General features: G+C 49.1%; 2 protein-coding genes, 1 long non-coding RNA gene and 1 other non-coding gene across 4 annotated transcripts; 2 read left to right on the top strand and 2 right to left on the bottom strand.

Annotated features, from left to right (window-relative positions):
- Positions 1-25,690, top strand: LOC6548220 (serum response factor homolog). Its single transcript, XM_001976547.3, has 4 exons — positions 1-1,888; positions 5,568-5,816; positions 24,873-25,224; positions 25,285-25,690. Exons 1-4 carry the CDS (start codon positions 1,298-1,300, stop codon positions 25,431-25,433), a joined length of 1,341 nt encoding a protein of 446 aa, XP_001976583.1. The 5' UTR covers positions 1-1,297; the 3' UTR covers positions 25,434-25,690.
- LOC113564294 lies at positions 8,339-8,788 on the bottom strand. Its single transcript, XM_026980578.1, has 2 exons — positions 8,745-8,788; positions 8,339-8,597 (listed from the first exon to the last, which is right to left on the bottom strand). The coding sequence occupies exons 1-2, from the start codon at positions 8,756-8,758 to the stop codon at positions 8,339-8,341; spliced, it is 273 nt and encodes a 90-aa protein (XP_026836379.1). The 5' UTR covers positions 8,759-8,788.
- LOC113564295 lies at positions 8,866-19,039 on the bottom strand. Its single transcript, XR_003407885.1, has 2 exons — positions 18,731-19,039; positions 8,866-9,824 (listed from the first exon to the last, which is right to left on the bottom strand). It is a non-coding gene; the product is annotated as an uncharacterized LOC113564295 (long non-coding RNA).
- Positions 23,521-23,594, top strand: Trnan-guu. Its single transcript has one exon. It is a non-coding gene; the product is annotated as a tRNA-Asn (tRNA).
- Positions 25,691-25,883: the final 193 nt, after the last annotated feature.

Below are 25,883 nucleotides of genomic sequence, written 5' to 3'. Positions count from 1 at the left end.
AAGTTTATTAGGTATTTGCACGCCATCTGAAGAACAACGAACGCCAGCTATCGATCGCAAGCGCAAGTTTAGCCCGTCGAATCGTTTCGAATTCGTATTTGGAATGAACCACAATAAAATCGCCACAAATAAAGTAAACAGTCCAAACAAGTGCCTAGCGACAAATAAGCAAACCAACTGCAACGCATACGGAACAAACAAAAACACAAATATTTCCCATAACTGCACTAAATCCGCGAAGTCGAAACAAAGATAAACGATTTTTTTACAAGCAAACTTGAACAAATTTTACAAAATACGGATATTAATGCAATCAGTTCGAGACAAGGAGACTACACAAGAAGGACTTCAAGAGCTGACAACACCAATTCATAGAGGCCATAGAAAGGACAGCAGTAATCAAAGGAGCAAAGCACCATCAACCAGTTGAGAAAGGAACGTCTTCAATGCGAAACCTTCGAAAACTTTTAGAAAATAACAAACATCCTAATAAAACGCAAAAATTACAAAAACGCGAGGAAGGATTTGGTAAATCATCCAAAACCAAATTAACAGCCTAATCAGCAGTTCAAAAAGTATACAATTTATAGTAAAGAGTTAATAACACAACGCAAGTTTTAAAAACGCAACAAAGATAAAAAAACTCTCAAAACCAATCAAAATAAAATATAAGAAAAGAACTGCGAGCAAACAATAAAATAGATTTAAATGAAAAGCCACAAAGAAACTTAAAGCCATTGGAAACAAGCCATATAATCGATCCAGAACTCAAAAAGAAACACAAAACCAACCAGCAACTCCACTCTTCGCTTAAAATTCAAATTCCCCGCCAAACGACCACACTGCGCAACACTCGAGCGCTGCATCCCTGGACTTCCGCCGCATTCCAACACTGCAGGACTGTCAGCTGTCAGTTTTCCTGTGTGTGTGCGCGCGTGAGTGTGTGCGTACACTTAAGAAACTTAAATTCCGCGTTCTTGGCCAAAAAATCCGGGTTTTTAATAAGTTATAGCGTGTCCCCCGACTGAGAACTTGGCCCCCAGGCAGCCGGGCACAAAATCCGCCCCAGAAACGCGTCCGCCGCAGCCGAGAAGGCCGAAAACGCCAGCGAAACGCGCGCGTTGAGTGTTTTCTGTGTGGTTTTATTTTTGGAATATAAAGCGATCTGATCTGAAAAGTGTGCCGCGGCCGGATTCTAGATATTCAGATTCCCAGCACCCGAAACCCAAACGCAATAATAGACGCGCGCGGTGCCTTGGATCTCTACGGCTCCACGGTGGAGAACTTTTACCTCAGAATGGATCCGACGCGAGGTGACTCGCGGTACAACCTCAACTACTCGATGAGTAGCATCGGGCTGAGCCTGGCGGATCCGGCGGACATGTACGGCAACCCGGCCCTGGGGGCGGGCCGCCCGCCCTCCGGCGGCCTGCTCCAGAACATGGGCGGGGTTCCGCCGATGCAGCGCCCCAATCCCGCGGCAGGAGCACCCCCTGCCCCGCAATGCCAAACGCTCCACAGCCCACAGCACGCCTCCCAGCAACAGCAGCAGCAGCAGCAACAACAGCAGCAGCAGCAGCAACACCAGCAGCAGCAGCAACAGCAGCAGCATCCCCAGCAGCAACGCGGCCTCAAGCGCTCCGGCAGCGACTGCTACGAGGATCACCACCGCTCCTCCGGCGGACTCACCCTCCAAGGACTCGACAACGTGGCCAGCGGTGCCGTCGACGACAGCGTAGACAACTACAACCCGCTGCCCAACAAGAAGTCTCCGCCCGCCAACGGCAAAAAGACAAAGGGACGTGTCAAAATCAAAATGGAATACATCGACAACAAGCTGCGTCGCTACACGACCTTCTCCAAGCGCAAAACGGGCATCATGAAGAAGGTAAGATCACTGGAGCACCCCTATGCCATCGCCATCGATATTCCCATCCCAACCCCGTGTCCATCCCCATCCCCATCCCAATCCCAATTCCAGCCACGATTGGCGCTGCAATTGGGATGTTGACATTGGGCCACGTTTCCAGCGCATGTGCAATTAATAAATGCTTCGGGGATTCAGTTGCGACGGAATCCAGAGGCTCCCCCAGAGCTCTGGCATTGTTCTGCCTCCGGAAAGAGCGGGGATTTATTGCCAATTGGCAATCGGCACAGTGGTCGGGATAGCTGGCACACAATAGGAGTACTATCTGGGAATATCACTTCCAGTACCCAATAGATATCACCACTGATTACACCACTTGGGCAACCAAAGATAATGAACAAGCGCCGAGTTTCTTCTCAATTCAAATATCCAACTTTCATTTGCGACCACTACTTCGAAGCAAACCTATTGGACCATTACAAAGTCTACTTGGAAATTACTTACAGGCTAGCTGTAGGTTGGAACCCCAAACCAAATCCTAAACGATTTGATTTAAAACTCCTTTAGGTCTGCATTGTTCAAAGACTCCAGAACCCTAACCACTGTGCCCGCGAAGTTCCCTTGCTCATCTCCAGAACAGTAGCCCAGTAGCCGCGGATCCTCTGCTTTTGGCCAGATCGCGTCTGTTTGGCCAACTGTTTGGCCGCTTTGGCGGCGTTGTGTAAGCGCGGTAGCCCACGATTCCGCGTTGCCTTTGTTTTCGGCTTCATAAAATGTTAATTTGCCGCCGCAATTGCATTCAAAGGAGGCTCCTGCCCACGGAGCACTCCTCCCCCGAAACAATTGATGCGTGCTCCTTGTGGATTCCGGCCCACAAGTCGTTGCAACTGGCCACGCTGCCTTGGCATTTTCAAATGACCAATTTTCACACGCAAACTTACATAATGCCACTGCATTAGCTCCTGCTGCTTTCCATCGATCTGGGGGCCGCATATGAAATTTTTCACATTTCTGAAATAGACTTCCCTGGCCACTAGCTAAACCAAGCCCCGATCAAAATCACACAAAAAGCATCAACATCTCGGCGCTAAATCACGATCTCAGCACGATCTTTGCCCAAGACACAAAATCTTATGAAATATTTGACCCAAGCGGGCCAAAAACAAAGTCGTTGCAGCTCTTAAATTTAGGAGGGGATATTTGAGAAAATGTTAAGCTTGATATACTCTAGAATGGCAATCCAATGTGTAGCCTAAAATCAAGGGAAAAATACATAAATTTACATTCTTACAAAGCCACAAAGTAATTAGGTATGGTTCCGTAATTCAAAACTTAAAACTTCCTGAATTGTTTCGCCTATGAAAGCGCCCAGTACCCAATCTCATTTGATCCCGAAATGGTGTTTCCTTATCGGTTAGGGTATCCAAAACATTTGACCCCTGGGACGCGGGTTCTCGGGGGCCGAGCTTATGACAGGCGCACGCCCGGGACAAAAGGCCGCTTCCATAATATGCGTTCCAAAAAAATATCGTTTTGGTGACTTTGATGCGGTCCCTCATCGATGTCCAGCCGGCGGACAGTTGACAGGCAGACAATGGGATTTTGACTTGGCGCTACCAGCGGCAGCAGCAAAAAGCGCAGAGCCGATCTGAGGCAATCTGCAATCGGCCAATCCCTATCCCAATCCCTACCAGCCAACCAACAAATTGCGGCCAATGAACTTGGCCCAGAGAGTTGTCGCGCCAACCTGCTGGCATGCTTTCCACAGGCCAATTTTGGTCATTTCGATCTGGCCGAGAGTCGGGGCTCTTTTGGCGTGGGTGGCGCTGGTGGCGGTGGTCAGAAGGCCAAAAAAGGCCACGAGAGTGAAAAGTGAGCTAATGTCCAGAAGTGATCTCATTTGCTGGCCAGCCTAATTGCGTGGGCCGCACCATCGATGGATTCGCAGCTTTCGCTTCTGACTTCTGGCTTCTGGCTACTGGCTTCTGCATAATGCACAGCCATCGAACAAGCCATCGACAAGTTCCCAACAATTGGCCATGGCTAAAAGGGCACCGGGCGCAAAATGCCGCCAAAAGGTGTTAAATTGAAATCACGAGGCCTGGGATTGGGATTGGGGATTGGGCTTGGGAATTGTTTGTTTCGGGGCTAGCTTGCAGCACGGAAGCTTAGGCCGCAGCCTCGTCGGCAGATTGTGCCCAGATAAGCCGCAGAAAGCCGGGCCAAGAGGCTCCACGTCGGCTCGCCTTTTGGCCACATGCAACAGGCTGTGGCCTCAGCCACATACGAGGGAAACGGCAACAATCGGCTTCTAACAAATGACTCTCCATCTGGACGGAGCAGTCGCGGTCTCTGGGGCTGCCTTCTTGTCCTGTCAACGCGCTGGTACCCCAATCCTCGCCCGAATCCGAGTCGTGTCCTTTTGTCTTTGTTCGAAATTCAAATTGACATGAATTGTTGGCCTGCTCGCGGTGCCCAAGTAGTCTTCCTAGCCACACAATCGACACCTACTCAGAACCAGACGCAGACGCAGACTCAGACTCAGAATCAGAATCCGATTTTGAATCGGAATCAGAACGAGAATAATCGGAATCCGATTCAGATTCCGCATTCGGACCGTGTCAATTGTTTGCATTTACACATGTTACACATAAAATTGGCAGCCAATCGATGTCTGGCAGGGTGGGGGTAGCCCAATCCAATCCGATCCGATCCGATCCTATCCGATGCGAAGCGATCCCCGGCATCCAATAGCGATACCCAATACCCAATACCCAATCCCCATCGCAATCCAGGCAACAATGTGTACAACAATTTCATTAATATTAATAAATGTTCTCGGAGCGTTTGCTTCTCGGTCGGCCAGTTATTTATGCGCTGTGTTTTTCGACTCACGGCAGCAAAAGTGGCGGAAAAGCAGCGAAACTGTTTCCAGCCAGACCGACTCGACTTTATCGCTTTTATAGTAATTACGAGCTGTTGATAGGCAGCTTAGGCTACCGTCTAATGTGCAGAACACGGTCTGTGGCCCGGGGTGCTATCCACATCCACCATGGAGCTCCATCGCGATGCTTGCGTGACTTTCGGGTCTTTTGCGTGGGCGTGCTGGGAGAAAAGTAGGGAAATAAGGGCCTGACTTGTCGATTTCTCTGGCATGGAAGTTCGAAATGGGCTGGCCGTGATCTGCTTGGTGTTATTGAAGATTAAAGATGTTTTACAAAACGTTCATGATGGCTTATGTGACACCATACAGTAATAGGGGTAACTAGGTAGTTGAGCGTGCAACATATTGTTTTAAGTACAAATACAGATAACACCTAGGATGTTTGTGATAATGATTGCTAGCAAATGGGCCTAACAAGTGTCATTTTCATTGGCCGTATTTTTGGTCAGAAGTGAGACCTTTCGATTGCCTAATAGTCACATATTGTGGTACGGAATACCAAAGTTCGCTTTTAGTTTAAGTGGCTAACTTAATCTTTACAACTCACGCTGCCATCTCTGGTAATTTAAAGTCCGGCACATTCGGGATCCCGCTTAACGCGCCTTATCGCTGCAACATAATCGCATAGTTTGGTGGGGAAATTTATGTGCCGCTCGGGCAACAGGCACACACGCTTCTCCAGTCCGCAGATACGCGATACAGACTCAGATAGCATCGAGTACTTACCACGATCCTCTGCTCTCCCTCCACTTTCAGGCCTACGAGCTGTCCACGCTGACCGGGACGCAGGTGATGCTGCTGGTGGCCAGCGAGACGGGCCACGTGTACACATTTGCCACGCGCAAGCTGCAGCCGATGATCACCTCGGAGGCGGGCAAGCAGCTCATCCAGACCTGCCTCAACTCGCCGGATCCGCCCAGCGTGGGCGGCGGCGACCAGCGGATGTCGGCCACCGGGTTCGAGGAGACGGAGCTCAGCTACAACATCGCCGACGAGGACTCGAAAGTAAGACAATTGATATACGGTCACCACGGGCACGCTCATCTAGGTCACCCGCCGGCGCCGCCCTCGCACTACAGCCTCGAGCAGAGCCTGATGCAGTCGGGCTACAGCGGCGGCCAGGCCTCGCCGCTTTCCCACGCCCAGTACGGCGGACACGGGCACCACGCCCACGTGCCGCACGTGCCGCCGCCGCACTCGACGCACTCGCACATGTCCCACACGCATGCGCAGCGCTAGGCTTCTGGCTAGGATTCCTAGGCAATATCTGGGGCTTGGTTTGTGCGCTGCGAGCGGAGGGGGAGGTGATCCTCTCCAGGCCACAGCTTTCTTTATCAGTTCCTCTAAGATTGGCTTCTGGGATGCTGTGGTCCACTGGGCTTTGTATTCTGGCTCTTACTTTCCAAACGCATAGAACGGCGATTGTAGAGTAACTGCCAGCTTGCGAAGTTCCATTAGAACACTCCGAAGTGATTGAACCTTTTGAAGTTCAGCATTCCTCGCCTCTCCTCCACGTTTTTCCGCACAAAAACCAAGCCCGTTTAGTTAGACAGCAGTTCATATGTTTAGCAGATCCAAAGTGCAGCAAATGGCTTGATCGAACTTCGATACTTCGTATTTCGGATCCATGGCCAATACGATCTCGCCGCTCGTTTTGTTCTTGTTTACCGCAGATAGCAGTGTTTTGTGTTTATTAATGTGTATTTACATTTTTTGTATACTAGTCAAGACTCTACTTAAAGGCGACTGTGCCATAGCAAGCTACAGCCCCTCCCAGTACATCGTACACCCCATAGCAATAGACCCAGTGCCCAGCTGCAGCTTCCAATCCAGTGCCATTCTTCCGAACCACTAGACCACTAGACCACTAGAGACACATCGAGACACAGCCGAGACTGCTTAGTTAGTCCTTAAAGTTAAGCCATAAGTGCAATACCACACAACTTAGCAGAAGCAGGATACTTTCCGCAAGGATTTGCTGTACAGAGTCTAGAGCGTAAACAGCTACTGTGCGTTTACGAAACTTAAACTTAGTTAAAACAAGTTGGTAGCAAATAGTATAGGGCAATGTCGAAGGCGCCGGCGGCCGTTTTCCTGAGTGTGAGTGAGTGTGAATGCGAGTGTGATGAGCGTGCTCCGTAAAGTTAAGCGTACTTTCCAGATTCGTTAGCCTAATGCTAGTTGTATTACCGCGCTATAGTTATGTTTATCTGATCGATCCGATTGGCTTTTATTGACCCCTACTAACTGGAGTTTTGCATGAAGAAGCGCGCAGAAAGAACTTCAAGTTGCAAGTTGCTGCGTGCAACATGGCCACTTCCTACTCACATTTGAGCTGTTTGCTTTTCGCCTTTCTACTAATATTTATTGTACCTATACTTAAACCTAAATACCAAATTAAAACAGCTCAAAGCAAGTTCTCTCGCATCCATTTAATTTTATTTTTAACTTAATGTTTACTTCGTTAGAGAAAATACTCAACAAGACGTAATTTAGAAAACGAAACACGCGTATCTGTCAAACAGAAAGCCGAGTAATTTCTTAAATACTAGTTAAATTTATTATTTAAATGATCGTGCAATGCGCCGAGCAAAGCAAGCGACGTAAATCCAATAACCCTAAAGCAATTTACCCAGTAAGCCATCAACATATGTTTAAAACACCACAAAATAGTATCTACATACCAGAAACATAAATATATATATTATTTAGCGCAATATTACGAAATAATAAACATAAAACGAACAAAACCGGAGAACCCAAACATATTTCCAGCTGTTTCAAGAGCAAGGTTAAGAGCACCGCGATAAGACCGAACCCAGCTCCCAGTTTCCAGTTGCTAGCCTACCCACAACCCACAACCCACATCTCATCGAGCATCTAGCAATAATCCAATCCCACTGGCGAGTGGGTCGGCTCTCCATGAATGAATTTCTGATCTCGATACGTTCGTTTCCATACGTGTTTTACTTCGATGTTGCAAAGAGCTTCCGCTTTGTAGCTGTAGCTTCCACTAGAGACTCCAATAAAAGAGTTTTGGCTGCGGGGGCTCCGGCTCTGTGACGTCATGACAACCATGCTGGCGACGAGTTCATAAATCGATCAGAGCCACCACTGGCTCGTCATGCACCACCGGCCCAGTCAGTCGGTCCCCTCGCTTTCCTCCCGGCTTGGCATGCAAATCGCGTTTCTGGCTCGTACTTTTCAATGCCAAAAGCTTGGCGTAGGCCCCACTGGCCTCTTGGCTGCCCCGATGACGTGTGCCACGATCCAAGCCCCAGCCCCTCGATTCCCCCTTCCAGTCCAGTCCAATCCAATCCAACCCAGCTCAACTCGACTCAACTGAACTCGGCTTGGCTCGGCTCGGCTCAGTTTTTCCATTCAGCATGGGTCGATGAATGAAAGCCAAATGTTGTGGGTGTGACACCAACGCCGGCTCAGGTCATCAGTTGTTGCTCTACACACAAAGAAATGCTGGCGTTTCCACCGAAAGTGAAGGGAAATCGTTCAACTAAGCCCTTTTCATTTTAATGGCTCGTCTGAGCGTGGTCCATGTCCAAGAAGTGCCCCATAAGTCCAGCATTCAAGATACAATCTCCTCCAATTGAATGCCTGAAGTATCGCTGGGCTGGCCCCGAATTCTTACCGTGTAGCCGTTGGTAGCTGGCTGCCAGCTGACTGATAAAACAAAATCCATAACTCGTACCGCTGCTGCTGTAGGTCGTTCTGCCGCCGCCAACTCTTTGTCCAGCCAAGGTTAATTGCCAACTTGCAGTGGGCTGCTCGCTGTTTGCCAGCATTTGCTGGCTCACTAGATAGATACGTGTTCATGTAGCTGTGTGTATCTGTGTGTAGCTGGCTCCGATCGAGAGTGCGATCCATCAGTCTGCGCGGGTGTCTTGGCTACACGGATCGCCTTCTATGGTCGCTCACCTGCGCATCATCATCCCAGCCGCCCACGAAGCCCGAGCAGTAAGAAATGCGAGTTTGTTGGCTTTTACGATTCGTGTTTATTTCAAAATTTGATTCAAGATACATTACTTCAGTCTTGCGCATCAGCTTTATTGTGTATTTGCTTAAACTCCGAATGAAATGGTTCTTTCCCTCACGATAGCCAGCCGCTTACTACTGTACTAAGTACCTCTTGTGATCCTTTCTGCTCGAACCTAGTGCTGTGAACCTTACCCCCAATTCCTCATCATTACGTTCTCCACCAAATTAGCTGGCATGGAAAACCCGAGGAATGAAACAAAGACCGAACCTCTGGCCCTGGCCTCCTCCTCGGCAGTGGGAGCACGGGTGCATATCAGTTTGAGAAATTAAAAGCATTTTGCGGTTTCGCTGACTATCGAAGCTGCGTGCCGCTCGAGCCTCTAACGACATTTCAATGATTTGCTGCTTGCAGTTGCGGTTGCTGCTGTTGCGGCTGCTGCGGCTGCTGCTGCTGCGCCTGCAACATGGCCACGTGCGCAGCACAAGACGCAGGCGGCGGAGGACACAAGCATTTGCAATGCTCGTCGATTACGTACGAGGGCGACCTCTGTCAGGCAGCGTCCAGCTGTCCAAAAGCCACCAACAACGCAGCCACGCAAGGAATCTCCTCCGCGGATTTTGTGTTTAAGCCGCCGCTGCGAGTTCTAACCGCATGCCGCCACAATGTCCTCTTAATTTCCTAGCCCGCGCTCACCACGCGATGATATCGCCGGCGATCCTCTGGAAGCCCCTGCAGGCCGAGGCACCCCATCCCCATCCACATCCACATCCCCAATCCGAATCCCATCCAGACGTCGTCCTCTGTCTGTGCGCTCGTTTTTTAATTCAACTGATTGTACTGCGGCTTCTGGAATTCGGCATTTCTTAAAGCCTTTGCGCACACACATTGTGAGTCGGCAACTTCTGGCGACTTGGACGCTGGGTACTTGGTACTTGGTACTTGGCCACTTGGCCATCGACAACCTCCAACTCCTGGTGCCTCTGCTCCTGCTGCTGCTCCTGCGCCGCCGCCTTCGCAATCTGAAAAGGTTAAGAAATGACAATTTGTGAGCGTTTTTTCTTTTCTTTCGTTTCGTTTCGTTTTGTATTTCTTTGTATTGTTTTGGTTTTGTCGTTTCTTCGTTTCTTCGTTTTTGCCAGTTGGCCAGTTGGCTGTCTTGCTTTTGGCCCTGTTGCTTTCATTGTGATTATTTAAAAGCCAGACTGAGACCTTAACGAGGCGCTTTTGGCCTTTCAGCAGGACTCACATTTAGTTAAGCAATTATTGGGCCGCAATGCAAACAAATAATGCGTACATTGTGTGCCTCAGAGTCTATCTGCCCCGATGGCTTCCCTCCGAATGCCCTGCCCGCCAACCCGACCCGACTTACTCCACTGATTTTCCAAGTTAATCAAAATTCTTGGCTATCCACGTCGAAATCTCTGCGACCTTCCCCGCCCGCCCTACCCCCTCTTCCGTGACTCTTCTAGCGCCGCCGGGCCACGCCCATGCAACGCCCCTTCAGTGGAGCGTGGCGGAGGCAGCGATTTGGAGGAACTTATGGCTTTCCGCCGTACCGCTCCCGCCTGAATACTTATATAGGCACAGGCAGCTCCGCTTCACTGACCAATTTATGGCTGGGAATATGTCTTTCTACAAGTCTGGTTGCCACATAGTGTGGATTTTTCAGCGGAGATGCTTGCCTAATTGTGCCAGGAAATGTTGGGATTGAATGGCTACAAGTTACCAGGGAGAAATTGCATTGGAAATACCCAGCTTTGATTTGAATCATCCACAGGGAATACAGGCAATGTCCATCTCCCTAACGTCTTTAATTCCTTGTAAACTTGCATTGCTTCTGTCGCCAGACATAAATGTAAATTTATAGCAGCTATTTTTCTCAAAATATTGTTAGTCGCTTAGAAAAAGTTGTGAATTACTAAGACCTCCGCGTCTGGTTGTTTGCTTAATTAATGGCTTTCAATGATCTTCCAAATAACAAGCTGGCCAATAAAGTGTTGACAAATATTTTTGAAACTTTTCACGCTGACTGGAAACTTTGCGGCATCCAGCTTCCATCTACAAATTTGTAGCAAGTTCGAACAGAACTCCGGGCAAACTGTACTTTAAAAGAAGAAAACATGTGTGTTAGCCAAAGTTTGTAGGCAAAACTTTGAGCTGGCGTTTGTTTTGCTGGCGATGGCGACTGTGCCCATCTTCCATCTCCCATCTCCCGAAACCGAATCCGAATCCGATTCCAATTCCGATTCCGATTCATTATATAATGAAGCACACGCGGACTTCCCACATGAAACGGGGCAAGAGCCGACTCTACCCACAGTCCGCACGGCTAACAAAAGTTAACAACAATCGATGTTCGGCTGGCTCAGCTCATTTCCTGCCCACAATAAAATGTTGAAATCTGTGAGATACACTCGTATGTGAATAGTAATTCGCATATAACATTCTCTAAACCTAGGCTTGTTGGCCCAGAACCTAATGCCACGTTCCCTCTTGGCGCTAATGAAAGTGCCATAAATTTTCAATTAATCCCGGCCAAACCCTCTGATTGCAACGATTAAGTTATCCAGCGCGGCTCACTTCGCAGCTCAGCTGCAATTATTTGCGAATTAACATTTATAACACTTGATCCTGTGCGTATCCGTTGAAAGCTGGGCTGACTTGACGCTTCAGCGCATTTAAAAAGTATTTTTGTGCCACTGCCACAACGACAGCAGCAGCACCAACAAAGTGGCAGAGTGCAGCGGCAAGAAATATTTGCCGCATTTTAAGAGTCTCGGTCCGTCCGTCCGTCCGTTTGTTGTATGTCTGTTATGCGGATTCATTGCAACCGCAGCCACTTGTTGCGAGCTGCTGCAGCTCCTGCTGTTGCTGCTGCTGCTGCTGTTGCTGCTGTTGCTGCTGCTGCTGCTGCGGCTGCTGTTGTGCTAAATTTCACACCGACAATGAGCGCGAGCCAACAATGAATGAAAATTACTGGGCCGAACTAAACTGAACCGAAGTGACGGACTGAGATGGCCAAACGACCGCAGGCTAAATCGATACCTTAATTCAAAGGCACGCCAGACCGCATTTTTGGATAATATACTCCAGCTCCATCCGCTCCAGTGAGCCGATGTGCTGATGTGCCGATGTGCCGCTGCAACTTCTGCGCTGGTGGCACGCGTGAGATTTCCTGTCCGCAGTTTTGGGACATTTCATATCGGATTGCAGCCAAATTTGGCGTCCTTTGTGGCACGCGGGGTTAAAGATATATGTACACGTATAAACATCGGCAACATTCGGCGGACTTATCGGCCTGGGAATTGTGGCAATGGAAGCGGCGATGGCTCATTGTTCTGGCCGTGTGTTGCCAGCGTTTCCAGTGGTTCCATTGGTTCCAGCGTTGTGCAACGACTTTAAAAAGCTGTTAACATGCGTTGTCATCGCTGCCATATGTTGCACGACAGGCGACTCCTGGTCGCCACCAGCAGCCGTACTCCATCCACCGCCACCGCCAAGCCACCGTCATTGATCGGCGATCGCTTTTGGGGCAGCTGAGCCACCGACGACGGCGACGGCGACTTGTCAACCACCTGGCACAACTGCACCACTTTTGTGGCGGTTGCATCAACGGGCTGAACTTCAAACCGGCGGCAGGCGTTGGTTTCCCTCGAAATCTACGCGAAAGTGGAAACGCCAGCGATTTGCGTAGCCCGCAGCGATAGTTATAGCTTCCTCAGCTCACATGTGCCGTCCCTTATTTGGAAGCTTGTGTGCGAAGCGCAACAATTATATGTGCGGCGCGGCCTGAGCAGACTCACACAGGCGAGCGAGCGCGAAAAAACCAGCACAGCAACATCGGTGCACTGGAAAAAACGAGTGATTCCGCTGGGGAACTGGCCATGCCCCACTCTTCGCTTCTGGGCGTCCAACGATACTCAAAGTAAATGGCAGGCGTTCGCACAGCAAGAGAAAGGGATTCGATTAGGAACATAAATTCTTTTCGCCCAGTGTAGCGTCGGCGTCGCGAGTTCATGCTAAAGCGAGTGCGAGTGCGAGTGCGAGTGAGAGGGTGGGAGGGCGCGGGTGCAGCGGAAAGGAGCAGTCGTCGCCACATTGGCTGACTTATGACGAAAATAATTGCTGGCTATTGCTATCGCTAACTGGCGATCGCGTCAGCGCTATCGATTAGTCGTAGAAAGCCCATCGCAGTTAGCCCGTTTCCATTGGCCCGTTGCACGCGGCGTATGAGTAATCAATAATAATTTGACCGCCGTTCCATGGCGATGCTCCTCCGCTGCTCGCCGCGATGTCAACGTGGACCGCGTGTGGTCCCAAATCGATTGCCATAATAATTTCGCGCAGATTTAGCACGGCAAATGCAGGCACAACCACTTCGACTGCGACAATCGGCGTGCCGTATTGTAATTTACTTAATTTCGAATCGTTCTGAATACGCAAATTTTGCATTTTGCCAGGCGGGAAAAAAGTGGAGGAAAACATTGTCCGTGCATTAGTTACATGTCTATAGTCGCGCTTGTTTTCGCTTACTTGCTGTTATGAAAGGCGACTGCGCGGCGTCTGTTTCGCCTGCTTTTGGTTGTTTTTCAGCTTTTCTGCTTTTCTGCTGCGTTTGATATGCAAATTGTGTGCTTTTACAAGGAGACGCAGAATTATCGTATCTGTCGACGGTCGTCGTTGTTTTTGTTGTTGTTGTTGTTGTTGTGGGAGCTTTGAATCGGGGGTTCCATATGGTAATTGCACACATCTACCGAGCGGGCAAAGCCCAGAAAATCGGATATTTAGTGGCCCAAACTCCACATTTAAGTTTAATGCGATAACACTTTTCTTCTGTGAAGGGCGGAGGAAAACTACTTTCTCCTAATACAACTCTTAGAAGCTGACAAGCTTCTCTGGATTGACTTAACGTCCTTCCGCTGCTGGGAACACTTTTCGGGGAAACCTGCGTGTGCCACACGGCGAATGCGCAACATTTGCGTAAGATCTTTGGAAATCAGCAAGCAGCTCGGACTCGGCTTTGGTTTTGGCTTGGGCTTTGGTTTGGCTGCCACTTACGCGACAACGCCTTGACATGCCCACACGTCCGGCGACAACAACACCCAACAACTTTGCAACATGCCACAGCATTTTGGAATGCTTGGCCGCTGTTGCGGCGTGTGAGAATTCACGAGTGTGCCCCTCCGTGGATGTGGGGGAAGCCCTTAATAAGGGAGCCCAAATTTATAATGTGGCACGCAATTAATTCACTGCCAAAGCTGCCAAGCGAAGGCGCAAAAATTATCACACCATTCAAATGACGCTCACGAATGTTTTTCGAGCCGCAGTTGCGGAGCTGCCGAGCGGCAGAACTGGTGGGATTGGCTGGCCACCAGCGACTTGCAGCATGCAACAACTGGTGGCAAGCAAAGTCGACACATTTTGTTTGTTCCGAACCGTTCTCTTTGGCGGCAAACATTTAACAAGCATCGCCTGTCCGCTGGCCGAGGATGCCACCTAGAAAGCTCACGCTAGGCGTCCAATTGGCTGGAGTTGCCGCCGATCATGGTCATGCCACATGGTGCCCGCCGTCCACTGACTGGTGACTAGTGCCTGCTGCCTGGTGCCACCAAGTGGACAATGCACGGGTCTTCGGCCGGTGGTCCTTTGTCTCGGGAGCGCTCCTTGCCGCCTGTCAGTGCTAATTTGTTGCTGCTCGTGCAGTGCCACTAAAAATATAGCCATAAATGCTGATCGGCAGGGAGGAGGAGCAGCTCCGCCGCTCGGGGGAGAAATCTGCATGTCCTTAATGCCGGCAACGTGCGAGTTTTACAAATTACGAAATGAGCCTGGATGGCAGTCGCAGTCCACTCTTTTTCCCACGTCTCATTAAAATTGCAGTTTAAATTCAAGATGCTGCCTCTGTTCTTTTACTTTCTATCATCGTCATCGAGTCACCGAGTCACCGAGTCACCGAGGCAGAGATGCGAGCCAAGACGACGTCCCATCGTCATTATTGTCAACTCTCAACGAGTTGCCAATCGTCTGCCGTCTGTCCTTTGTCTTCTGTCCCGGCTATCTTTCTGCCTGCCGTTTCTAGATTGATGTCTCTGCAGTCGGGCAGCCAGTCAGTCAGTCGGTCCACGAGTCCATGGGTCCATCTGTCCCGAGTCCGCCCGTCCGAAAGTCCCGCGGAATTATGCGAGGTGGTGGTGATCGGGGAGCGGCTGGAGCTGGAGGTGGAGGTGGAGCTGGGCAGTGGGCAGAGGCCAGCTTGGCACAGTTTGCGCACTTCGGCATCTCCACTGCCCCTCGCCGAGATGGAATTTCGGGCGGAGATTGCCCCAACTTCGAGATAAGGCACACAGTTTTCATTTGAGAGCTGAAGAATTTTGGGTTCTATATGTGATATGCGTCGAAAATGTATTTATTAAACGAGCCTGCTTACGCTACAGATGTACAGACGAAGTTGAAATTATGGCATTTTAAAGCACTCAGAAATCACAAAAGTATCTTTGATAAATTGGTTGAGTGCTGAGTAATTATTCAGTGTTCTAATCAAACGTTACCCCATTTCAGTACTTTCATTTGCGATAAATAAAGTGCAATTTCTGCAAATAAATAAATGAAATGTAAATTACTTCCCCAGTATGATATTCACATGTACTTCATAGATCTAATCTATAATCTTGGATCATACAAAAAGGACCTCAAGTGTCCTGCTGCAGACTGTCTGTCCTAAGCAAATGCAATTACTTGATAAACCGATTTATTTGTACAGTTTTTGTGAGCTGATGACTCCAATCACGAGTATTTCATTAGAAAGAACTTCTCATCCGATCCGCAAGTTCGTCGCAGTTGTGCAATTCTTTTGTTTGATTTGGCCGCTTAGCTGCGACGTACTTTTAGTTGTGCTGCCCACGATGTGGATAATTGTTTAGCTGTTATTGTTGTTATTGGACGTTAATATACATTTGATTCTTGTTACACTCGTACATGTGTATAAGAAGTGGAAACGTGGAGTGTGTGTGCGCCTTAATTAAAACCGTGGCCGCTGCTCGTAGGAGTTAATTAGACTGCGGAGGTGTACGGGCCCAGTTTTCAGTGTTCAGTTTGCAGCTTTCAGTCTCAGATACGCCGATCCGGCGATCCGACGATCCAGCGATCGTTCGCTTTCAAGTCAAGCCCCAGCTATTAGTCGCTCAATATTACGCGTTTGGCGGACAACATTGTTCTTGCTTTTTGCGCTCTCCGTGTTCTGTGATCTTGACTTATCGACGGTATGGGATGGATGGGATGGTATCGGGTTGGGGTTGGGGTTGGGGATGGTATAGGGGACACGGGCTGCTGCTGTTCACACGCTGCTCATCAACAATTGCTGTCACGAATTTTCCACTCGGCGCTTTTTGCGCGCGCTACTTGTTTGTATTTTAAAATTTATTTATTTGTGCAGCCTCCACAGCCTCCACAACCTCCACTGTCTCGGAAGCTGTGGAGCTCTTTAGCTCTGGATCTCAGAGGCCTCCACACACATGATGGGGATCCTCTCGTGGAGTGAAGTGCAGTGGATCGGATCGGATCGGGTCGTCCGCGCGTAGTGTGTGTGCTCCTCCTGGAGCGCACTGAAGAATGCATTTGATCAGATAATGTAATTCGCATTTTAAATTGAGGCGCATTCCCAGTTATACTTCTTCTCACATGCATTTACCTGGCCGTCGCAGGCATCCTTCGATTTGCGACGCGGAGGAGTACGACTGCTGGACTGGGCTACTGGGCTGGACGGGGCCAGCCTCATCTCCTCCAGAGGAACCCCACGACCATTCCGATCCAACATTGCGGGCGTTGCATTATTACGCACAAGTAAATCATCGAAAGACGTCGCTGCTGTCCGCCGTCGAAAGCCAACGGCTTGTTAAGTAATTTAGTTGGCCTTTTTTGCCAACTCTCTCGGCGCATTTTGCTTTTTCTATATGGCATTTGGCGTATTTGTTTAAAGAGCTTCTTGTGAGCTGAATTTGTTATTGTCTCTATAAATGTAATAAATTGGCATTCAATTAGGCCAAAGGTGTTTTGTTCTCTGGTGGGTAGAAGTGCTCGTTCGGCTCGGCAGTTGATCAGGAAATATGATGATGGGTTGAAATGAAGGAGGACGATCTACTGACATTCGTATTCTTCTGTGTATACTAGAATTCGGTCTTAATTATTTTTCATTCGATGGCTGTTTATACATTTTCAATTTGCATTTCTTTTCGTAACTGCGACGCCTTCACTTCGATTTCCTGATCCCGAAATCTTGTGGCTACTTGGCCAATCTGGGTTCGAGGCAATCTGGCATTAGCATATCGGTCATAGGATCTATAACTAAACTCGACGGACAGTTGACAGTTTACTCCGCCCGCAGACGGATCAGATTGGATCGGACGGTACGGGATCATATGGGATCCGTCATGCGAAGAGGCTCGTCCTGCTTTCTAACGATGGCATTTTTGATATTTGTGACACGCAGATTTTCCATCAGTGTCAACAAGGCATTGTTTGGCGAACGTCAACGTGGTTGGTCCTGCTCCTCCTGCTCCTCCGACCCTCCCGGTCTCCACTTCTCTGACTCCATGCTCCAAACTCCCGACTCCTGACTCCCCAACTGACAGACTCGATCGGCCGTCCGATCGTCGTCGATTTTTCAGCATCAGAGCAAAGGCAGACAAAGTCGGGCCAATGCAAAACCGAATGCAGCGCGTACATTTGCATAGACACAAAATTATATGAGACCGAGGCCCGGGCCGAAACGCAGCTTCCTGGTCTTTTTGTGTCTGAAATTTATGTACCCACACAATGGGGTAAGAAAACAGTTGGAGGAGCCCGTCTCCGCTCCGCTGCTGGGGAGCCGTGGGGCCCGCGGGGACGTGGGGCCCGTGGTGTTGGCCTAAACACCATTCTAGCGGTTCGTTTAGCTTGTTTATTGGCATGAAAATCTATCAAAAATGCATCATGCATTTTATATTTATTGTACGTAAGTACAAAAATAATGTGCTTGACATTTGACCCGGCCCAAACGACAACAGCGTTATGGTCGGGCCACATGTTGCCCATGGTCTGTGGCCAATGGCCACGTTGCCACGCTGCCACGTTGCCACGCTGCCTGCAAGTCTACCAGTCTACCAGTCCCGACTGATTATGAAACTGGCTGCTTTGTCGGTGTCCGGGGATATTTGGTTATTGTCTTCGGACTTGCATTCTAACACAAATCAAAACGGGCAACAGCAATCCCAACACTCGCCACTTAAATGCTCGTTTATAATGTTGTTAAAATACAATAAATAGCCAGGACTCGCAGCAGGCGGTTTTCACTGGCTCTGCGACCCGAGCCCATTTCCATTGCTCATGCTGATTTATGAAATGTGGACGCCGATGTGGCGGCCCACAAGCCGCAGCAGAACCCCCACCCCGGCTGCGGCCAGCTTTCTGGCCAGGCTTAGACCCGGCACTGGGAACTGGGAACTGGGTACTGAGTACTCGATTCCAGGGGCCTCTAGCTGGGCAAAGTCGGCAGGGGCGACTGTGTGATTGTGGGCCCGTGATTGAGTTGTCGGCCCGCTGGGCTACTGTTTGCAGTTCGCTGAGTGGCTTATCTCGCGGTGCATCGCAGCTGTTCGGCCAGCCCCCACTTATCACGGCTTAGCAGGAGGGGTCAAGGATTACGATTGCACTGGCACACCGAAAGTGTCTGAGTCGGAAACTCAGCCGCCTTCAGTGCTCCACTTAACGTGTGGATGATCTAATACAGCAGATAGTAGGGGAAACAGTAATATTAGCCCAGACTATCTATCTAATGCCTAATAGATCCTCAAAAGCTGTGCGAGTATCCCAGCACTAATTGTCACTCCTTAGATACGGTTGCCCTGCACCACTTGGAAGCGTCTCATTACTTAGTATGCTCATTACTCACCCGTAACTAGGTGCCAGCTGGTCTTGTCCAGATCTTCCTCATCTCCTTCCAGCATCCGCGATCACCCCGATCAGGTCTCAAGTATTCAAGTCACCATCGTTCGACGTGTCCGTACAATTTTCTTCACACACTTTCCAGTTCTTACTGATTGATCACACTGTTCACGTCTTTCAGTCACTGAAGCCAGAAGCAGAAAGCCGAGGATCGCTCCCCGATCGTCGTGCAGGTCACGCAGCTGCTCACAGACTGAAACGTAACCCCAGCGGTCGGGACTCTTGAGTCGCAACTCTTGAGTGCCGAGCCGGAGAAACCCGAGGAGAAACCCGTTTGGCGGGGCTTAAGAGTACGATCCGCACTGGCGGGAGTCGGTGGGTCGATGGGTGCGATAGGGAGGCCATGTGCGGCCGATCCGCTTGCACCTTCGGGCCGCTCTCTTCGAGCCTCTCTTAAGCCGCCTGTTAGGCAGCTATATCTCATATAGTCCTCCCTGGAGCGCCGATCTGTGGGCGGGACTTGTGGCCGCTCGTGTGCGTATTAGATTTTATAGACCCGCTTGTGACTTGCTCAGCAATTCCATTTTGGGCCGGGCCTATGTACATTGGCTGCGTGGGGACAGATGGGCAATGGGCAAGCAAATGAGTGGTCCCCGGTCGCAGCGGGCATGAAAATTCAATTTGCACCAACCTGCTACAAAATGACGTATCTCTGCATGTATTTACTGGAATTTATTCAGTATACTCGTACAAGTAGATGTATAAAGTCGGATGGATATCGTTGTTGGGTGTAACCAGTTCTCGAGCAAAAATATGAAATCAGCGATTGAATATTTTGTATTCCGCTTGTGGGCGTGGGCACGCTCCGGTCCTATAGATGGTCTTGGCTTTGCTTTTGTTCATTTTTGTAAAATGACACAATTTAATGATTTCCAAACAGTTCTCGCCTTGGTCTTTGACTAATGACGAAGGCGCTGGAACTGATTTGTCAATTAATTTTGGCTGTGGTCGATTTTGGTGACGTTTACAGGGGGTTTCGATTGGCGATATCGGTTGGGTTTTCAAAATTTGCACATGAATATGACATTTCTAGTTCTAAATATAATCATGGGGCTTAAAAGTTGGAAATTATTTGTACTTATCTGAGCATTGTTTACGTATTCCACGAATTACAGCTCCTATCTGAACAAGACCAATGTCATTATCGGGTTTGGCTTCGCTTGACCTCTATCCAATTAAAATGAGTTTCTAAAATGACAAAACAAACATTTTAAAATTGATTTATAAGCCTCCAACGAGATGGAACTTTATCAAAGCCACCATGGCACGCATTCAATGGGATGCCCAGCACTTAATCGCTGTCAGGGGCTCCAGATTGTTTTCTCAGTTAGGGACCTTCTTCGGTTTGGCCTGGCCCAAACATCTAGCCAAACATCGAACTCAGTTGGCTGGGGGCACCCACATCAGCGAACCCCTTGCATCCTTCCAATCGGAGGCACTTAACATACGCCGAGTTGAGATCTTGTATTCGTATAATTGCAATTTCCATTCAACTGTTTGTTCGCCGCCGCTCTGTGTCCGACTCCGTTTCATTTGTTTGGCTAGTTTTGCGGTTGTTAGTGCCCATCATAAATTGCAGAGGCGGCCAGGGGATCCCCTCCGGAGGAGTGGAGTGGCCAGGGGCGCAGAGGGAGCGGCACAGGCTAATCGGTGGCGTTTCATCTGCGGCCTGCTGTCCTGTTGCCTCTTGTTCGCCTGTCGGCGCACGCATAATTAGGCCTGAGGACAATCGTTTTGGTGGCTGCACTGCGAGAAATTAGGGCGAGCTGATTTGCATACATGTGCATCACCACAAACACTAGACTAGGGGTACAGCAGTAGATCGAGTAGATTGAGATCTATATTGATATAGAAGCATGTTTCTTTCTGATGTCAAATTTCCTGTTCAATGTAGCATGAGATGTGCTCATTCGAGTACACCTCATTTGGCTGAGTGCACTGGTAGCAGGTTAGCCCTCGCAATTCGGCCAAATAATTGGTAAGCCAAAACAATAAGCTCGTTTCTCGTACTCCCGGCCAATCGTGGCATCCTAATGCGGCCGAGACATTTAAATAGATGCTAATTCCCATCATAACTGACTGGAGACCCGTTTCCCGTTCTCGGGTCCAAATGAACTAATGAATTTGAACCCGCCACTCGATTGTGGCAGACTCACGACGATTGGAGGCGACTTCCAACTTCCTGCTGGCCGCTTTCTTTGCGCGTGAATCCGTGTAACCGCAGCCCGCAGCAGAGAAAAGACACAAACTGTGATTTGCCCAAAAACAGAAAGCCGGCCAGAAAGCCTCGCTTTGCGGGCTTTGCGGATATAAACGCTTTAAAACTCCATATTGTGGCCTGGCCCGGATGCGACGACAATTGTGAAGACGACCAAATGGCCAAATCCGACTCCGAGTTTAGCTGGCAAATGTCTACGCAGTGTTGTCGCTTCTGCCGCTTTTGTTGCCCTGCGCTGCTGCCAGTCGGTTGTTGGTAGTTGGTTGTTGGCTGTTGGCTGTTGGTTGTTCGCTTGTTGCCGCTTCGTGTCAACTGACTTTTGCCTCAGCTTTCGGCTTTTGTTTCCACCAGCCAAGCCGCCCCATTTTGCTTAGCCAGCCGCCAACCGAGCCATCCCAGCCATCCCATAACATTTTCCCCAGCGTTTCCTGCTCAAAATGTTGCCGCTGTCCTGCGGTTCTGATTGTGGATTCCTCCTACGAAATCGAGGGACAGTGGTCCACAGAGATGGCTTACTTGAAATGAAATACTTACTTGAAGTAAGAATATTTTCTATATTTTCTGCATAGTTAAGGAAGAAGAAATACCATTCACTATTGGGTTGTAAAGACTTTAAAGAACCCCAAACCTGCCAGCTACTTTAGTACCCAATGAACAAGTATACATTTTTTATAGAGACTGGGATTGTGTTTGTTGATTTCAATGATGTGTCGTTTGGGCAATAAACACCGGAATTGGAGTAACCCAAAACCATTTCATCTCGTATGCAAACCCCTTTGTGCCACTGTTATCCTTTGGCCTGTTCCCTGGGCAATTGTGCGTTAGATTTAAGTGCTTTCGTTTGCCAGGCTTAATTTGCATTTTTATTTTTATGTTTTCATTGAAAGCGCCAGCATCAATGGAGCCCGCTGGCCTCGGAGGCTTTGGAGGCTTGTGAGGCTTCGGAGGAGAGCACATTTGGCTATTCCTTTGTTTTCGGCTTAAAGTTATCAGAGTCGGTAGATGTACACGGCATCAACGGTAGCAGCAACATGCAAAATGCAAATGTTTATTGGCCAAATGCTGAACGATCTCGGCCAGCTGAACTGAGAACGGTCCTTCTGTTGCCGGGCCTCCGAGTTGCCAAGTTGCCGAGTTGCCGGGCGATTGGAGCGGGTGCTGACTGCCACAAAGTTGTCGCCTTTTGTTGTGGCAGCAACCATTTTGGTAAAAACAACTAATCAATTGGCAAATGTGCCATCCGTCAATCACGCAGTCAGTTGGCGGTGGTGTAGGTCACACGACACCACTCGGCGGCTGCGGCAGCGGCAACTTCGGTTGCAACTTGAGTTGCAACTGCAACTGCAGCGGCCACCGAATTGACTCGCATTCACTTTTGGGGCACATAAAATGCCACCTTGGTTGTGAATGTCAGTTAGCCAATTTGAAAATTCATTCATTCAGTGCTTTGACGACTCGCTGACTGACTATTGCCAACATTTATTATTAGCCTTTCCCAAACTGACTATTTTTGGAGCTGCCGATGGCCACACAGCAGCAGCCGCAGCCGCAGCAGCAGCCGCAGCAACAACAACATGCCGCACATATCACAGCAAGACAAATTTCTATATAATTGCATTTGTTGCAGGCTCTCCAAGCCTCGAAGTTCGATACCACTGGCGAGGCCAGATCGGCCAGACAATGCCAGGCATTATTTTTATATAAATTGCATGCCATTGGCCCGGCCAGTTGGCATTCCATCCAGCCAATTGTCGGTGGAGGGTTGAGGCTCGAGAGTCGAGAGTCGGGGCAGGGTTTTCGCTCCGATTGTGTTTTTGCCTCGCTTTTAGCCAGGCTCAAACTCTAATTGTCATTTAATGAGACACGCTCGGCATTTGCGCACGACACACGACTATCAATTTGGCAAGTTGCAGTTGGCAGCGACAGTAGCATCAGAATCCAAATCCAAATCCGAATCAGAGTCAGCAGTAGAAGAAGCCACCGATGAATCTGTTTGATTCGCTGACAACCCCAACTTGTCGCACTGCATCGGTTCTGCAAGTTAAATGCGATATTGATGAAGCGCCAGCTGGAATTGCATTTAGCAACTGAAGCAGATATTGGCATATCTACACTAAAGTATCTTCTTCGAGAGATAAGCTCGAAAGTAGCTCAAGAGTTTAACCACTGAAATCTCTTCCTTATAGCATGTTCATTGGATAAGCGTATTATATGTTTCTACGAGTATGTATTTATAGTTGAAATTTCTTGGCAGATGCAACGAAAATGCTGTCTTTGCATTGGTATGATTGGTATGTGCAGAAATTAAATGCCAAAAGAATAATTTCTAATTATATTACCCTAATCTGATCAAGATTGTATATTATAAGGTGTTCATGTGACATCAAACCCTAAATTAGGTCATACTGTTACTTTAAATAGTTAATCGGCTGATAATGGAATCAACCCCCGAGATGATTTCAGATGAGAAATCTGCGCAGCGAGCACTTAAGGGGTTTTTTCCTCGGCGAATCTCAATAGCCTCCGTGGCGCAATTGGTTAGCGCGTTCGGCTGTTAACCGAAAGGTTGGTGGTTCGAGTCCACCCGGGGGCGCATAAAAACTTTTTTTTAATTTGAATTTAATAAATAGCTTCTCTAATGTCGTTGGTTCATGAGCTTTTGTTTATTGCTTTTGTGCGGCGAATTTAAAGTGTGCAATTAGTAAAGGGAAATCGCACACGCCATGGGAGGTCTGCGAATGTGTTCCGCGAACACAGAATATATTGGGCAATTAGAGAGAACGACGAACAGTCGTATAATTTGATTTTTATTGAGCGATAGCAGCGCCATTACCAGGATTATTTCAGGCCTTATACGTGTGTGCTTCAGACGCAAGCCTGGGCACAATGTAACCTTTACATGAGCAGCTCCACTTTCAGCCGCCTTCTGTTGGCCCACCGGTTTTTTCGCATCTCCGCTGCAACTTAAAACCACGAGCGTAACAACAGTTGCACATGCACATGTTGGTGTCGCCAGCAACGTGGCCAAGTGTATCATGGCAACTTGGAGACAGTTTGTCGTCGCTGGCTCTGCTAATTAAAATGTCTTGGTGCTGTCACTCAAAAGGCGGTCGCCTGATCCACTGGCCAAGTCGAGTCGAGTCGAGACGGGTCTCTCGGTTGCCAGCGGACGGCGATGATGACGACGCCCATTTTAGTCGGCAGTCAGCGGCAACAATGCGATTTTGCCTTTCGCGAAACGCTGCCGCTGCTGCTGCTGCTGCTGCTGCTGTTGCTGCAGCCAATTTCATTGGAAGTCCGCTGATGATGTGGCAGGGGCACGCGGCGTATGCGCAATGCAACTGCGATCTCCCTCGCACAAAATGGCGATCGCATTGTTACAGTTTGCAATTATTTTGATTTATTTTTTGTTCGTCCCAGAGGTTGAGCACTAATCAAAATTAAAATGACGCGTTCGCTGCCATCCCATCCAAGGCGATGCGACGACAACGATGATGATAGCCCCGCACCGATCTCCCCGCTCGCCGGAGAGCCAGAAATCAATATTCTAAATTCTTTAACGCGTGTGCACATTTAAGGCAACGCCAGCTCATTGAGATGCGTGCCGGCAAACAGCCTGGCCAGCACTTATACGCAATTTCGCGCCATATTTGGGCCAAACATATTGGTTTTTTTTTGTCATCTCGACGTCTCCTTGCTCCCTGCACTTGGCTGGCATATAGAACAGCGCACCGGGCGGACCACAGACCACAGACCGCAGATCCCAGCCAAACCCACTCCCAGCCATCCTAAGCTACGCTTAGCCTAAGATCAGCCTGCCAGACTGTTTGTCTACTCCACTAATCGGGTGTCTCTGCTTGTTTCTTTCCAGGATGACCGATCGCCTACCTCGTCGGGCAACGAGTCGGATGATTCGTCGGACGTGGAGATGCCGGTGGAGGCTGCTGAGGTGGCAACCAAGTTGCCGGCCAGCAAAACAGAGGTAACAGCGCCTCCAGCCGCCTCCTGCTCGGCGTCTGCCGCGTCCTCTGGCCCCAAAACCATGCCAGCATTGAACTATCAGACTGAGACCAACAGCGGACCCTCGACGTCCACGGCCGCCGGAGGAGGAGCCTCGGCGGACAGCAAGTACGTCTACTCAGCTGCCTCGATTGCCAACATACCGCAGAAGATGCTGAGGCAGCTCATCCAGTCGGGCCACTTGCAGGTGCACGCCGAAGAGGGTGAGTAGCACTGAAATCCCCAACTAAAATCCCAGTACTAAGCCGACACCCAACTTACAGATGGCAACCAGTATGTGACCATACCACTCAGCTCCACGGCAGCCAACCTGATAAAGAGCAATAAGCTAACAGCCTCTGGGTCGGGAGCGCCCGTCAAGAACGATGCCAGTGCCGACAAGCCCTTGACCATCAAACAGGAGTTCGATTAGCCCCCAGCTACGCCCACTGCTTATCCACCACTGAGAACTGCGTTTATCCACACTTGCCCGCATCATCTGGAGAAATCATCAGCAGGAGATTACCATTACTCACCCACTACTCCCCTAAAGTCTAAAGTCTATCCAAAGTTTTCGCGTCATCAGCCGGGGATGACGATCGCCTGCTACGTCTAAGTCATACTATATCTACTATACCGTATATATACTATTTTTTATACCTATACAAGGAGAAGTGAAAAGAGAACTCCCTGAGCTGGTACCCAAGATGCCAGCGGCATATCTACATACGTAAGTTTTAAAAGTTTTGCAAGTTATACAACGTACAGGCATCTGCTGATATCGAGATGAATTATGATCGGTGATTGTATGAGAAATGGAAAATGAGGATGATATGGATGTTCCTAAATCGCAGAGATCATGTTGCTTTGTTACTAGTTTATA

This window comes from Drosophila erecta, unplaced genomic scaffold (assembly GCF_003286155.1).
Source record: "Drosophila erecta strain 14021-0224.00,06,07 unplaced genomic scaffold, DereRS2 tig00000092-arrow-pilon, whole genome shotgun sequence".
NCBI classification, from domain to species: Eukaryota; Metazoa; Arthropoda; class Insecta; order Diptera; family Drosophilidae; genus Drosophila; species Drosophila erecta.
Note: the sequence above shows the minus strand (reverse complement) of the source record. Positions and strands in the feature narration are given on the sequence as shown.